The 15,315-nt window shown below is 36.1% G+C and overlaps 1 protein-coding gene across 1 annotated transcript; it reads right to left on the bottom strand.

Annotated features, from left to right (window-relative positions):
• Window positions 1-221: 221 nt before the first annotated feature.
• Window positions 222-14,746, bottom strand: LOC142615814 (uncharacterized). Its single transcript, XM_075788658.1, has 23 exons — window positions 14,326-14,746; window positions 14,034-14,141; window positions 12,589-12,737; window positions 11,738-11,819; window positions 11,165-11,580; window positions 9,725-10,157; window positions 9,413-9,636; window positions 8,075-8,270; window positions 7,777-7,922; window positions 7,529-7,703; window positions 7,349-7,402; window positions 6,405-6,584; window positions 5,516-5,628; window positions 4,801-4,980; window positions 4,195-4,252; window positions 3,666-3,725; window positions 3,483-3,524; window positions 3,245-3,372; window positions 3,007-3,139; window positions 2,845-2,922; window positions 1,741-1,857; window positions 815-877; window positions 222-718 (listed from the first exon to the last, which is right to left on the bottom strand). Exons 1-23 carry the CDS (start codon window positions 14,470-14,472, stop codon window positions 635-637), a joined length of 3,366 nt encoding a protein of 1,121 aa, XP_075644773.1. The 5' UTR covers window positions 14,473-14,746; the 3' UTR covers window positions 222-634.
• Window positions 14,747-15,315: the final 569 nt, after the last annotated feature.

A 15,315-nucleotide genomic window follows, 5' to 3' on the forward strand; every position in this document is an offset into this window, starting at 1 on the left:
AAATGTTGAGGTAGCAGGTTGTTAAATGGTTGGCTCATTGCGTGTGTGTGTGTGTGTGTGAGAGAGAGAGAGAGAGAGAGAGAGAGAGTTGAAAATGAGGCTAAGGAGACACTTCCATTTCCCCTATCCTTGGTTGGTAGTTTAGTAGACTAAGCTCTCTAACGTTTACCATGTGATAAACTGGATATTGGGGTAAGTGTGTGAACACTGAACCAATAAAATTGAAGAAACGCCTACACGATCAAAGGCTCTTTTTCTATATATAGAAATTATACATGTGAATAAATAAACAATTTAAAAAATGAAAATGAAAACTCGGGAGGCAGTTAACTGCGCATAGGTCTCCCCATGTGGGTTTTGTTCCTCCTTACCTATAAGAAAGAACAATTCTATTATTCCAATGAGACTAGCAATACCATCATTTTAATTCAAAAGATTAGATACAAAATGGACAACATGATTTATTTCCTGGTGCTCATTGTCCGCTCCATTCAACGGACCGATGGATGCTTTGGTCATTTGTATGGGATTTGACAGATATTTGCTCCGGCCAAGGAAATGTTCCCATTGAATTACTCCAATTAGCAACAATCTGTTGCCAAAGTCTAGGCTTGGAAATCCAAAACTGCCCTCGCTAATCTTCCAAATTTGTGACTGATGAAAGTTTCTCTTCCAAGTCTTCAAGCAGATCATGGTATTCAGCAAACACCGGATGTGACTGAAAATCATTGATCAACAAAGAACCCTGAGATATGCATATATGACCAATTTCAAGATTATTGTTAAAATCAAGAAAGCATTGAAGCATACATACCTGCAGGGTAATGCTATAGGCTTTCCATAACCGCATATCATGCCGGAAAAGATCAAAAAGGACCTGGGCAAATTCACAAGGAACATGGGTTAAAAAGGGTCCAGAGTTACTTTAAGAACAAAGATAAATCCCCTGGAATTAAATCCTTCAATTCCCTCCAATTGTAATTTAGATTTAAGACGTGACATTTAAAATCAAATAAAAGCCTAGTGTAACACATCTAGCTAAAAATGTGAGGCAATTGGAGGATTAAATTGAAGGGGATCATTTCCCCTTTAAGACCAACCTAGATGAGACATAAATATTGCTCTATTCTACCCTATCTTTCACCGAAAATTCCCTTGCCACTTATACACCATTTTTGCATGCATGTATCCATGCGGGATAAGGTTAAGCACTATTGCTTTTCTGCACATATTAGTCAAAGACTCCTCTATTGGCACAAGGCTAGGATGACAAAAAACTATCATTTAAACAAATTATAATCCTACTTTTAACTTCCAGTACTGGCTTTCCTCAGCTTTGCCACCATTAATCACTAGTACACAAATTTTGAGAAGTGAGAACATTCAGCTACAAAATGTCAGATGTATATGGTATATATAAGAATACAAGCAATTCCAAAATCGTTAAGTAATTGCCTTCAAGATATTCGTGAGATCTTAACCAAAAAAGAATTGTTTACTTTACGAAATTTCCACAAATAACTCCCCTTCAAGAGTAAACATAATAAGAGTTATCCTTGTTGTTCGAGATTGAAAATTCTTGCTACAGAAATTACAATCCCAATAATAAGAGCTTCTTCATTAGTTTCTCATAATTCATGAAAGCTAATACTGATCTCAGACAAGTAATACACCAACAATGCCTATGCATGAACCAACAATTTTAGAGACTAGAGCTTGTAAAAAGGAATCTAAGTGCACCTCAGATCGTCTTAGAAGTGTAGCCAATACAACTATCCACTCTTTGAACTTGACAGAGCACATATGAGCCAAAAGGAATTCCGCATCCAACCGGCTCTGCAAAGTACCCATTTGAAGCTGGAAACACAAAGAATGGATTTAGTAAGGGGAGAGTCCAAAAAACGAAAATAATACAGCAAAAAAATATTCTGGAATTAAATGCATTGTCATGGTTTGTTCTTTAAGACACATATTCAAGCCCCAGCATCAATTCCTCTCTGTTTACACTACAACAAATACACTAGGATCCATTGTTCCTTACATGGAAAAACCCACCAGGATTCAACATTTCTTCTAGACATGTGATGAAACCCAAACTACAACAAACTGAGCCTAGCTGCCCTACCAAATTAGAAAACATAAGATCCCTCAGCTCTAAACGAGGATAGTTTGGAAACTATGACTAAGGCTATTATTAGTTAGCCAGTCAGCTGAGAACTTCCTCTTTGCAAATGATGAAAGAGACAGCCCCAACATCAACTATTTGCAGACAGGGAAAGTTAGGATAGCAAGTTGCCACCTCACCATTCAATAGCAGGAGCAAAGTTCCTGAGTCTATCTTTACCCTTGAGCAGCCTTCTATTTTAATACAGGTAAGCCACAGCATAAAGCCCATTGCTCAGTCATAGAGCAAATCCATGTATAATATGAAAAGCCTGCCAGTCAAGCTTCGTAGATCAGTCCTGCCCCACTAGCTCGTCACCCATTTAATTTGACCCACCCCCTATGAGATTCCAATTGTTCATATTCATAAGAAGCTTTATCTTATTCCAAATTTCAGTATAAACCATTGCAATTGATCAACCAACACATGACCAGAGGACAATAACAAATGGTCTCAGTTTTAACCTAATTTTTATGACAGATAATAATTACTTTCAGCATATACCCATTACAAAGGCTGAATCAGGATAGGCACCTAGGAAACTAACATAAAAATGGAATAAAACCAAAAGAAAATGGCAGAGAGAGAGAAGGGTGATGCTAGGCTGTTAATATGTGACTTTAAAATTTTTAACAATAAATTAACAAGGATTTTGAGCATTTAAGAGTTTCCAGTCATGCCTTTTGCCCAATTAGTTCAAGCCCTGAAGCAAAGTTTTCCAAGCGAGCAGATCCATATCTTTCTCTTTGAAGATACTCCTGCAACATACAGTTGTCAAAAACTTAAATCACTTCACAGTAGGACATAATAACACAGGAAGAAAAAACACAACCTTCTCTTACCACTAAATCAAACTGAGTGCCTTTTACAAACGCAACAAGCTTAGAAAGTTCTTTCCCTGACATTAAATAACTCGCGTGGTTTTCTAAGATACTCTTAACAGAAGCAATATGAGCACTCTGCTCCTTGAATGAGCTGATAGGAGAAATAAGATGCTTAGTTTGTATCATTTGGAATGCCAAAGCTTACGGGGACTGGGAATCATTAAAAAAAAAAATATTACACATAAAAATGTACAACCTTTTCTCCGAGGACTGCCTCCGGTAATTAGGACGGAAAAGAAAATAGCCCAAGATTCTAGGAGACAATTTGTCTGAATCTGTAGATGCTTGTTCGTAATCCCTTCCTGATCTCAGCAAGAACCTTACCTAAGAACAACAAAAAATATATTTATATATATATATATTACTATCCCCCCTCGAGATACAGGTATCAATGTTGAAAAAAGCATATAATAATAATCATGTCGAACTCATACCAGCTCCCCAGCAAGTTCATATAATGATTCATCAAGCGTTGCCTGCAGAGGGTTTGACAATCACTGTCAAAGATAACTCTTAAAGAAAAACAATAAAGCAAAAAGAGGGGAAAAAAAAGGGTTTGAAAACAGAATTAAAAATAAAATAAATAATAATAAAAAAAACCTACTAATAGTCTCTACCTGTAATAAGCGTAAAGCACAGTACTGACTCACGGCAGGACCTTCAAGTTTAGCAATTACCTGAAACATTCAAGATGAAATAAGTCAATAGAGTCTCATAACCAGATACAACGCAAAAAATGGGGGGCATATACTATGTACTTATGCATGGCCTGGTAACCCCAGTAAAAGGGATTCAAAAACTTTCATCTCCTTCCGCAATACATCAACAGTTCAGTTGCAGGGTTCAAAGTTTCTTCTTCCAACCAACACAAGGCACAATTGTCTCACCATCCAAATTCTATATGAAAAACACCCTAAAAGACAATTCTTGGAAACACAATCACTTGACAAAGCATTGGATGATCCATGGAAAGTTATCTAATCAGGAGACAAGATTGATAGCACTATTTTTTAGTGAAGGCACGTATATTGAAGAATGGTACTACCTAACCCTTATTTCACAGTTAATCAAGAGAAAAGAACTGTTGGCAGAAAATAGAGGAAGAAGAAGAAGCAAAACCATGATAGTTTCCAAACAATTTCTTACAAGTATATAGCAAGCAGCAGTACGGTACCATCTCCGCTGGAAGCACTCCTCAAACAACCTAAACAATGAAAAAAAAAAACACACTTTTGAGATTTTAAGGCATCAATGTTAAGCAAACACGGAAACAAAATGAGAACATTTAAATTCTAGATTGTTCAATTGAGCTTATGATGTAACTGACACAAGTGATGTTTGCAAGACAAGAGACCCAACAACTGATAGAATAAGAACAACAAATCAAGGCAACTTGCGGACCCCAGACGTGTGGGAATTGGTTTTTCAATGGTTGAACTTGGGCCAAGAGGTGCCACTCAAGCTAAATGGCTCTCAGCATGAGGAAAATGGTATGTTATGTCCACATAATAACTTTTGTCTTGATGAGGCACAAACTATGGACTAATCAAGCACAAGTCTGGGGACCAAAGGCCAACCAGGTCTACCAGCACAATCTGCAGGAAATCTGAAAGACTTCCAGACCACATTTAAACAACATTTTTTATCCTTGTTACACATGTTCCTAAATATACACGATTCTAATACACTTCAAATGTGAAGTAAAATTATTCAAGAAAAAATAAATAGAAAAGTTGAAGTGAAACACTGAACTCTGTAGATCTTCCAGCAGCAGAAAACAAATCTGCCCAATGTCGGCCATCCGTTTTTCTTGCTACACTTACAACCACATCAAAATACTCGGGGAAACTTCTGATCAAATCACAGGTCTTCTCCAGAAGAGAGAATTCAGCATATTTAGGGACTGAGACATGGTTCTTGCTTACATTTTGCCTGCAATACAGTTAGCATAATCAATGACATAGTTCTTTATATACACTGATAGACAAATACAGCAATCATTATAAATTTAAATACATTGACAAATAACCTAGAAAGAGAGATTAATTAATGCAAAAGGTCAAGCAAAATATACCCAACCACTTTGTATAGTGTAGCTCTCATAAAAGTAACCTCTGTCAATTAAAAAATAATGCTAGAGGTCATATAATTTAATAGCAAGGAAAGCATTAAGTAATGCCAATGAAGAATACACTTGATTAAGGTGCCAACTAGCAGGTTGATATAATAATATCTATAGTGTTCAAGGACTGGGATGAAATTCAGCCTTTATAAAGATTTAGGGGGTTTTATCATTAGGGAGTCTACCCACTTTGACATTGTATTGCCAAGTTGCCAACCATTCCCAATGATATACAATCTATAGGAAGCTATTTTGGACACTGATCTTCTACAACTCGTTACACCATAAAAGTATTCATGCTCAAAGTCAGACTCATTCAATTTCCCTTCCTTTATTTGAAAATACCTGGTTATTTCTGTATCAAATACAGTGAATAGAAGCCACTCCAGACAATGTGAAAAATGAGGCTTTTCTGCTGATAATTGTGCCAACCTTAAAGCCTCCTCCCTTTTGTCCCTCTGGCAGACACACATACAAAAACCGAATTAGAAGAAAAGCATCTCAAATATAATAAAAAACACTGTTATTCAACCAACATGAACTTCAAGCATGGGGTATTGGATTAAGCCAACAAAATCAACCAAAGAAAGTAAATAATCCTTGCTTAACAAGAGAAAACTTCATTCCAAAATCATAGGAATACTAAATGATGTCAGATTCCTACCAACCAGCAACAAACAAGACACTACATATATTCTTATGACTTTATCAACATTTTTGAATTACAAACTTTTTTAAGAATAAGTTTTCGAAATACAATTGTCTAGACCAGCCCTGCTAATATCCTAAGCACCATCCAAGGGCCAACTTGGTTGAGAGGACTCTAAATTACACAGTAATTTTTAGTTAATGACACATCTATAAGGGATCTATTGCTTGTGAATATACTGAAGCAAGTATCAATCTACTCTGACCAAATTTTCTCTTATTGGACAAGCAAAACATAAGGCAAAGTCCTGAGATTGGGAATTTCCAAGTGAAAGCATGAGGTCAGGGAATTCATGCTATCTGCAGTAGAATTAGATCTAGGTTACTTTCAAACAGTCCTAACACGCTTGTGTAAAAACATTCACCTCCCACTGCCCCCCCCCCCCCCCCAAAAAAAAAAAATCAAATAAAACGTGCAGAGAGGGGTGTGGGGAGTTTCCAGTTCAGGGAAAGAAAGTTTGGTTATGGTTTCAGGAGGAGACATTGGACATCCATATCAAAGAATTTAACAAGGCGAAAGTAGTACCTGAAGAAGGTGACGAAGTAGGCAATGCAGTATAGTTTGAGCTTGAGGAGTAGGCTCAAAACATGGAAATTCAGTGCATGCTGAAAATGACATTCTCTGGGAAACGCCAACAACAACACCAGCATTTGGAAGAAGCCCCAGAGGGTATACTTCGCGATCAAATTCCAGCTCCGGATCCAACTAAAAATGAAGACCGAGTTACTTTACCAACTCAAGGTACATGGACCAAATACCAGATCAAAGTTCTTAAGTCCCACAAATTCATTTTTGAATATGAATAAACATAAAGTTGAACACTTGTTTTTTTGAAAAGTAAAATTAATAATACATAGGTAAATCGAACACATCACCAATAGGTTGAAGCCATTTAACATCTGGTCTTAATTCAAACAGAAAATTTAATATCTCATTACCAAAGGTATATACATTTACAGGCCATATTTCTTGCATGAAAGACAGACCAGAACAGAGAACAGAACTAAGCCCATCTTATAAATTCAAAAGAACAAGAAAAAGAGATATGTCTCTTATAGTATCAAGTAAAGGCAATCGAAAACATTTAACACTGAACTCCTATATGACAAGAATTAGTGGAACTACTATCTTACCTATAGCCTAGCCGATAGCTTTGCAAATGAACAAATCAGTAATTGAATTATCCAATATACAGGTCGTATCTAGTGCACAAAGGTCTCACTTTTACAAGGTTTGGGAGAGGTCATGGTAGGCAGCTTTACTCCCAATTTTTGGAGAGGCTGATTCCCAAACTCAAACCCACAACCTATGGCTTTTGGTGGAAGGCACTTGCCATCACACCAAGGCTTGACCTCAATTGAATTATCCAATATGAGGAAGAAAATTACACAACTGAAAACAAACTTAAAAAAATCACATGTCCTATCTGCCAAAAAACCCACAATATAAAGTCTCGAAAACATGCATACCTGCATGAAATCCTCCTGCTTAAAAGGGTCAACACCAGGAGATGGATACCAAACCTGTAAAAATAAGCTTCCAACCAGAATCTATATCAGACAAGTACAAATGACCAAAACTAATGGTAAATCATAATAAACAAGATGATTAAGAGTATTAAAACTCAATAGACCTCAACAGTTCATTACCTGCATTCCTCGGTGGCCATAATCTAACCACGAAACTTCCTCAATTAGATTTACTTTCTCCTCTGATTGACCACAAGTGACCCAAAATAATTCAACAGAGTCGGTAAGCTCCCTTTCACGTCCTTCATCCAAATCAAGAAGTGAAAGCTCCCCATTCACCCTCAATATCAAACATCTAGCAAAACATGTGTCCATTCAGAGGCTTATGTTTGTGAAAGTTTCTAAGTATCACTTTGGAGGACACATACCTCGCAGGCTCACTAAGTAACAGATCTGGAGAGGAAGAAATATGATTGTTTGGGATGTTATCTCTGGGAAGCTGATCAGGGATAAAGCGCATAGCTGCAGGATGGCTCTTTGCAGTCATGATTGAGAGTTCCCGTACTGTAGAAAGCTGTTTGTCATTTTATCACTTAAAAATGTATGAAGTATAAAGTTTTATTAAAGCACTCATTCAGAGTGCAAACAGAAACTTCAAAAGTACAGAAAGTAGGATCATTTCCAATGATATACTTAAAGAAGAACAGCTGAGAAACAGGCCTTTACCTGTAAATCTGGTGTATTAGAAGGCGTCAATTCACCTAATAATTTCACATGGAATATGTGGACATCAAATGGCCGATACGTAACAAGAATGTACTCTTGATAGACATCCATCACCATTGGCTTGGCAAGCAAAGGTTTCCGACCAAGCAGTGAGCTCTGATCAAGGTGATATCTAGGATAAAAAAGCAACTCATACCTGCAAAGGATCAATTATTTTAGATTTATATACAATGATGTCCTGCAATACAAAATAAACAAACAATGCATTTTAGCTATTGGAGGAGCAAAATGCAAACAAATAAAGCCATAGAAATACCATGAAGTGAATTACATATACAAAGGGATAAGGCCTATAGTGCAGCCTTTGTTACTACTTCGAAAATTTCATCATTCAAGATTTATTTTATGGGGCCCACAGTGAAGTCCACTAAAATAAAAGTCATGTGGTTTTAAAGTCTTAGTACATGTCCTAGGGTTAAAAATGTTTTTTAATTTGGGTTTTAATTTAACAACTTATGATTAATTTTTTATTCAGGGGCAAAACTATAATTTCCACAATCCCTAAAAAAAAAATCAAGATCCCTAAGAATTAAGTGTATTTTGGTAATTTAATTTGAGTCAAATTTATATGATATCCCAAGTATCTTAGGCTTCTTTTGGAGCCCTAGACAGTATTTTATTAGTTATTACCTTATTTAATTTTTAGTTTACTATTTTTTTATATAGGTATTAAGTTTTTAGTTTACTAGTCAAACTAGGAGTTCTAATACTCCAAGTCCAGATATATTTTTGTGCTAACTGTACTCAAAGAATTGGTGGAGTGATTAATAAAATAATTGAGTGTTTTTAGCATTGAGGCACATTGTCCTTGTTCCTTTTCTCCCTTTCTATTCTCTCTTTCTTTCTTTGTTTTCTCTTTCTTATGGTACTATTCATGCAAACGCTATAAATTTTTTTCTGTACTTATTTCCTTACAACCCCAAGTCTTCTTCTTGCCTATCAAAATCATCAAGTCCCACATACTTTCTCGATCAAATAACCATATTTATAGATAAACAAAAACGAAAAAGATACTCATCAAACCCTAGCCAATTTCGAGCACTAACCCTTTCTTCTACAACTCTAAACCTTAGCCCACCATAAGCGCACATTGAAAAATTCCCCAATTTGTCCATCCTACGGCTGCCTAAGCAATCAGCAAGGTCAGTGAATAGGCTTACCTCAATGTAACATACATACAGCAATAGTTCATAAATTATCATCATTTTTCAAACAGATTAAAACAAACTTGGAATAGACTATATAAATGAAACATGGAACCATGGATAATCGTCTCACGTGTTAGAAGCATCAATGTAGTTGCAGACAACAACGATCTTCCCCAGCCATAACAAACCTTTGCACTGAATCTTTTGCTCCTGAGTAATATCTCCAAAGACTCTCCATTTTTTCAACCGTATATCATATATGATTAACCCATGGAGACCAGAAACTGCCAAGTACATTCCATCCTTGCTAGCAGCCACATGTTGAACTGGCCAATTTTGGGAGATGTATGAAACCTGAGCCAAGGCAAATCCAAATCAGTAAAATCCATATTGCAAGGACGTCAAATAAGGATTTTCCAAGTTTGTAAGTTGAATGCGTAACTGGAAGGTTAAGATGTAGCATTTTAAGATCGTCGGTATCTTCAGACTGCACAACAAGCAACCGATCTTCCCCATAAATAACTTGACGAACATGTGTTGTTCCTGAAACTCCTCTGTTTAGGCAACATTTGCCAAAAGAAAATGCAAGAATTCTCTCAGAAGATCCTTCCTCAATAGCATAAAGCCTATATCCATATTCGTCCCACTGCATCAGTGAGGTGCCACCCATCAAAGGTTCATACTTACTATCCTGGTTTGGCTTAACCATTGGAGACGAGACAGAACTTAAACCAATTTGACGGATCGTCGACATCAAACGGCACCCAGAAACAGACCAAACTGTAAGTCCTCTTAACTTCCACCCAACTGCAAAAGCTGAATTATCAGGTGTCCACGCAATACAACTGACAGAGCCAGTATCATCCATAGAATATCTGCAAGATAATTACAGCAAGACATAGAAGCCTATCATACTTCATGATCTATACCTAGACCAATAAGAGTATATGATAAAGACATCTAAACAAACTAGTAAATACTTTGATTTTTATAAGTCAACAGGAAAGAGCATTCCTCAAACTACTCGCAAATGCAGGTATTAATCAAAACTTTTGGACTCGTCTTCAGAAACAGCAATACGAAGCAGATATTAGCAAATGAAATAAAATTCACTGTAGCATTTTGGTTTATCAATTTGAATGAACTGATCAAAAACAAAAATTCACAAACACAAACTTTGACACAAAAGCATCTCCAATATGAGTAATGACTTATAGTATATAACTAAATATACACAAAATTACAAGTTACAGATTTAACTCTAGTCCACTCCAGCCAGTCTCATCTACTGATTACAGGAATTGAGTCATTCTACCCTTCCTCAGACATACTGGTTACTTGGAGCAGGACTCTTCTTTTTCCTAACCCTTGTGCAGGTCATAGTGATGAAAGAAATATTAACCATGCAAGGGGAAAACAATCACTTTTTTGATAATTCGATAGTTCAGGGGTGGGGGGATTTGAATCCCGGAGGTCTTAGTTGAAAAAGCCAGGAGGTGCCAACCAATTGAGCTACTAGGCTCTTGGCAAGGGGAGAACAATCACATGAAGATGAAAAAGAACAGAGGCAAGGGTAAGTTGATATAAACTCAAGATGAAAAGGAACGTTATTTTGAAAATCTTAGGTGACATAAATGTATTTATAGAAGCCTCAGAGTTTTCAGTATCTAGCCCTACAAATTAAACTTTAAAAAAACAAAACAAAAAAATTGATAAGTACACATGCACCCAATGGGTTTGAATCCACGACCATACCCTCCACCCATTCTTTTGAGAGAAGGAAGAGGCATCTGAGCTAGAGCTCAATGCCTACAAAGTAAAACCAAAAATTATTCAATTTTGCCTCAAAATTTCTTGCTTTACTAATTCTATCAAGGCTTACCCCCAATCATACAAAGACACAGTACGAATAAGCGATGCAGATTCTGTCAGGTCATATAACTCAACAACTCCTCTTCTGGTACCAACAGCAAGAAGCTCTTGTTCTGAGGCAACTGAAGTACATACAGCATCACCAGAACCCAACCTTTTTTCAGCTTTGATAGATTCAGCTTGCTTTACACCTTTCTTACTGACTGAACATGACACCAGTTGCCCATCAGAATATAACACCAATAGCAACCTCAATGGAAGACAAAGCTCCAGCTGGATAATAGCAGACTTGCTGGAGATATTATGGTCAGATACAATAACTCCTGGAGCCACTCCAGAAGCAAAACCATTATCAAGAGAATTTGGTATTTGTGTAACTTCACTGCTATCACATGGAAAGGGATCAAGTTCAAATGATCCATAGAACTGTCAAGAAGACAATATACAATAAGATGACCAATACAGGTAAAATAAAAATATCACTCAATACTAAATAGAAGTTATGACACCAATGCTCAAAAAAAATGTGCTAAACTGAATCGAAACAGCTAAAAAATTCTTGTGCCTATCAATTTAACAGTACCTCCCCCTTCCAAGAGATGTTGTATAAAGATCCATTAGAAAGTCCAACTAGCATATGTTTATTATCACATACAATATTGCTCCTGGCAAGACAAATAGTACCAGAAAAGATATCAGTATGAAACTAAGAACAGATCATGAGACCAAACCACAAAAATAAAGGGCTTACATCATGAAAATCAATTTTTAACATAACATCAAAATTGAACTAGCAAATACTAATGTTATCAAAAAAATTTAAATGCAAGTCAGTCATAAAATCAACAATATAAACCCCATTATAAAGGAACAATTTACTTATTGGATATAAATTGGCAAAAATTCAAATTAATGGAAAATTTGAGCAAGATAGATTCTTTTATGGACAATGTATCATTTATCATACAAAACTTCTTTTTACACTTCACCATACTTTTTTGTTTTTCTTTACGAGATACTTGGATGAGAGGAACGAAAAAGTCAAACAACGTACTGACACTCTGGGAAATGTCAATTGAGCCTAAGTTACTTCCATTCAGTTAGTTGTATATGCCAGTAAAGTAAAATTTGGAATCATTTACTACTAACTCCATTTTTTTTAGACTAAGAACTATAACTTAAGTAAAAGTTCAATTCCACGAAATTACAGTCAAAGGTTCAGTTGTTGATGCCGGTAAAGAAAAATTTAGAATCATTTACTGCCTCTCCATTTCACAAAGACTTTATTTCTGCTTACCTGATTACTACATGGATTTTTTTTTTATGACAATTGAATTTTGTAAAGTCTCAGGATATCTTTCCATTTTATTGAGATTAAAAGCTGTAACTGAAATAAAGTTCAATTTTACTAAGTTAAAGTCAAATAGTACTTACAATGCCAAGTCCTTCTCCGCAAAAGGCACCTGCTCACTGAGAAGAAGAGATATAGAAGCAAGAAATAAACTAGAAGGTTGCTTCCCTCCAGTGTGTATTCTTTTATCTGTAAACTGAACCTTAAAAATGTGAAGAAAGAAAGATGACGTCTGCAACAACCAAAAACAAAAAAGCATAAGCAATCTAAAAAACTTGTTAGAACCAAATCTGAAGAAAGAAACAAAAGGTATGCATTCAACACAAAAGTGCTACAGAAAATCACATTACATACCTTTATCAAGACAATTAAAATTTAGTTCATAATGAGGGCTTTTTATAATCCTAAAAGATTAATGGTACGCAGTGCAAGCACACTTGTGAATGGTGAGATTAAGCCAATATTCCTTGGACCAAATGGCTTCTCCCCCAATAAGTAAGTGGTGGAGGGTGAGGCCACGGGTTCAACCCTGTGTTCGTTTGAGGTGTATATTTGCCTATTAAAAACACTCTTTCATTAATAGCATCAGGTCTTATTTCCAGATACATTGAAACTACTAATGCCACACAAAATATTAAACATCAATAGTAGCTAATGAAAAGGTATATTTAAAGTCACGGGATCTCATTAACAAGTTATAATAATCAATTAAAATGAATCTGCTGCCATTCTTTTTCCAAATGTGTACACAGACAAATAGGCATGGCTACACATAAACACCTTTATCAAGACAATTAAAATTTAGTTCATAACGAGGGCTTTTTATAATCCTAAAAGATTAATGGTACGCAGTGCAAGCACACTTGTGAATGGTGAGATTAAGCCAATATTCCTTGGACCAAATGGCTCCTCCCCCCATAAGTAAGTGGTGGAGGGTGAGGCCACGGGTTCAACCCTGTGTTCGTTTGAGGTGTATATTTGCCTATTAAAAACACTCTTTCATTAATAGCATCAGGCCTTATTTCCAGATATATTGAAACTACTAATGCTACACAAAATATTAAACATCAATAGTAGCTAATGAAAAGGTATATTTAAAGTCACGGGATCTCATTAACAAGTTATAATAATCAATTAAAATGAATCTGCTGCCATTCTTTTTCCAAATGTGTACACAGACAAATAGGCATGGCTACACATAAACAGCACAATGTAAGAAAACTGACTTTGATTCCCAATTCCCTATTCCATTTGACATAGTGAGGCACTTTGTTCATTCACTTCCAAACATAATGCCCATCACCTTAGTGCTAATTCTAAACAATGTCATTGTCACATCAGTCAACAAAGGCAGTTATATAAGCAATCATCCAGATGTAAGCACAGTCAAGACATAGCCAAATACCTCCCCCCATGAAAGATCACGTGCAGTAGAACTCAACACCAGTAGACTCTATATCACAATTTTACTAAACTCACTGAAACACATTAATACAATAAACACAAGTAAAAACAATGAAACACTTACAAGAACGGCTATTAATTTGCCATCAGGACTCCACACAGCCTGCAAATTCTCTCCCTCCCGTTGCAGCGAATCCGAACTCCTCTTGTACTTCCCCAATCTCACTTTGTGCTAAAAAACCCAAATCCCAAAACCAACCAAAAAAACCATAAAAACAGTTAAAACCCAACAAAACACAGCATACCCACATCAAAAAACCCCACACCCAGAAAAACCCAGTTGGCAAAAACTCAAATACACACAAACCCACATACATTTCCACACGAATATACCCAAAAAAAAAAAAAAGGGGTACCTGGAACGAGCTCCATAGCTCTATATGAGAGGGGGACACGACCAAAAAGAGACGATTGATGACTTTAAGGTATATGATCTGTTGGGAAGAGGGGTAAAGACCTTGTTCCAGTGGGATCACCTGAGGCCATCCATATGACATATACATCTTTCTTCTTGGGTTTGGGCTATTGTGATTTGGAATGGGATCTGAGAATTAGAGGGTTTGGAATGAATTGGATTTGTATGAGACGGGAGAGAGATCTGATGCAATTCATTTTCTGTTGAAAATAGAGAGAGAAAGAGAAAGAGAGAGTGATGCTGATGCACCCATTGATTTCAGTTTGGATCTCTCAACCTTCACAACAACCAGCTCTTCTCTTTTTTCTTTTTTTTTTTAATCTGGGTGGAAAATGTTAGTTTTTGTTGGTGCAAGATAGGACATTATACCAATGCACAACGACAAAATAAATAAAGAACTGAAGAGGACGCATGGTCCTACCGAATGGAACTGAACATGAGGACCATGGTGACCTGGATTATGTTAATCCTAGTTTTTTTTTTTTTTGCTAAAAAAATCTTTTATATTTTTATTTTTAAAAGAAATTATAAATTTCGTTCTTTAACTTTGTCTATATTTATTCTCAAAAACTTTGTCGATATTGTTAACAAGACAATGAATTTTATTGACACTATCTTTTATTCGCTTCAATTTGTGTGCTAAAATCCTATTTTTTATAAAGAAATACTAAAATCATTGTTGTAATCATGGGCTGGCTCTACGTTTAAGTGGGATGGTCACAAGACCTAAATACCACATTGACTTGCAAAAAAAAAAATCTATATCCTAACAGTATGTTTGGTAAATTGTTATAAGCGCTGTAAGTGCACAATTGCACCTGGACCCAAGAACAGTTATGCAATGAGCCTTAAACAATGAAAATTTGTAGAGAGGCTTAAACCCAAGTTAGAAGTGAGTGAAGATTAAACGACAAACTAAAGATTGCCCGTA

Source organism: Castanea sativa, chromosome 11 (genome assembly GCF_040712315.1).
Source record: "Castanea sativa cultivar Marrone di Chiusa Pesio chromosome 11, ASM4071231v1".
Lineage (NCBI taxonomy): Eukaryota > Viridiplantae > Streptophyta > Magnoliopsida > Fagales > Fagaceae > Castanea > Castanea sativa.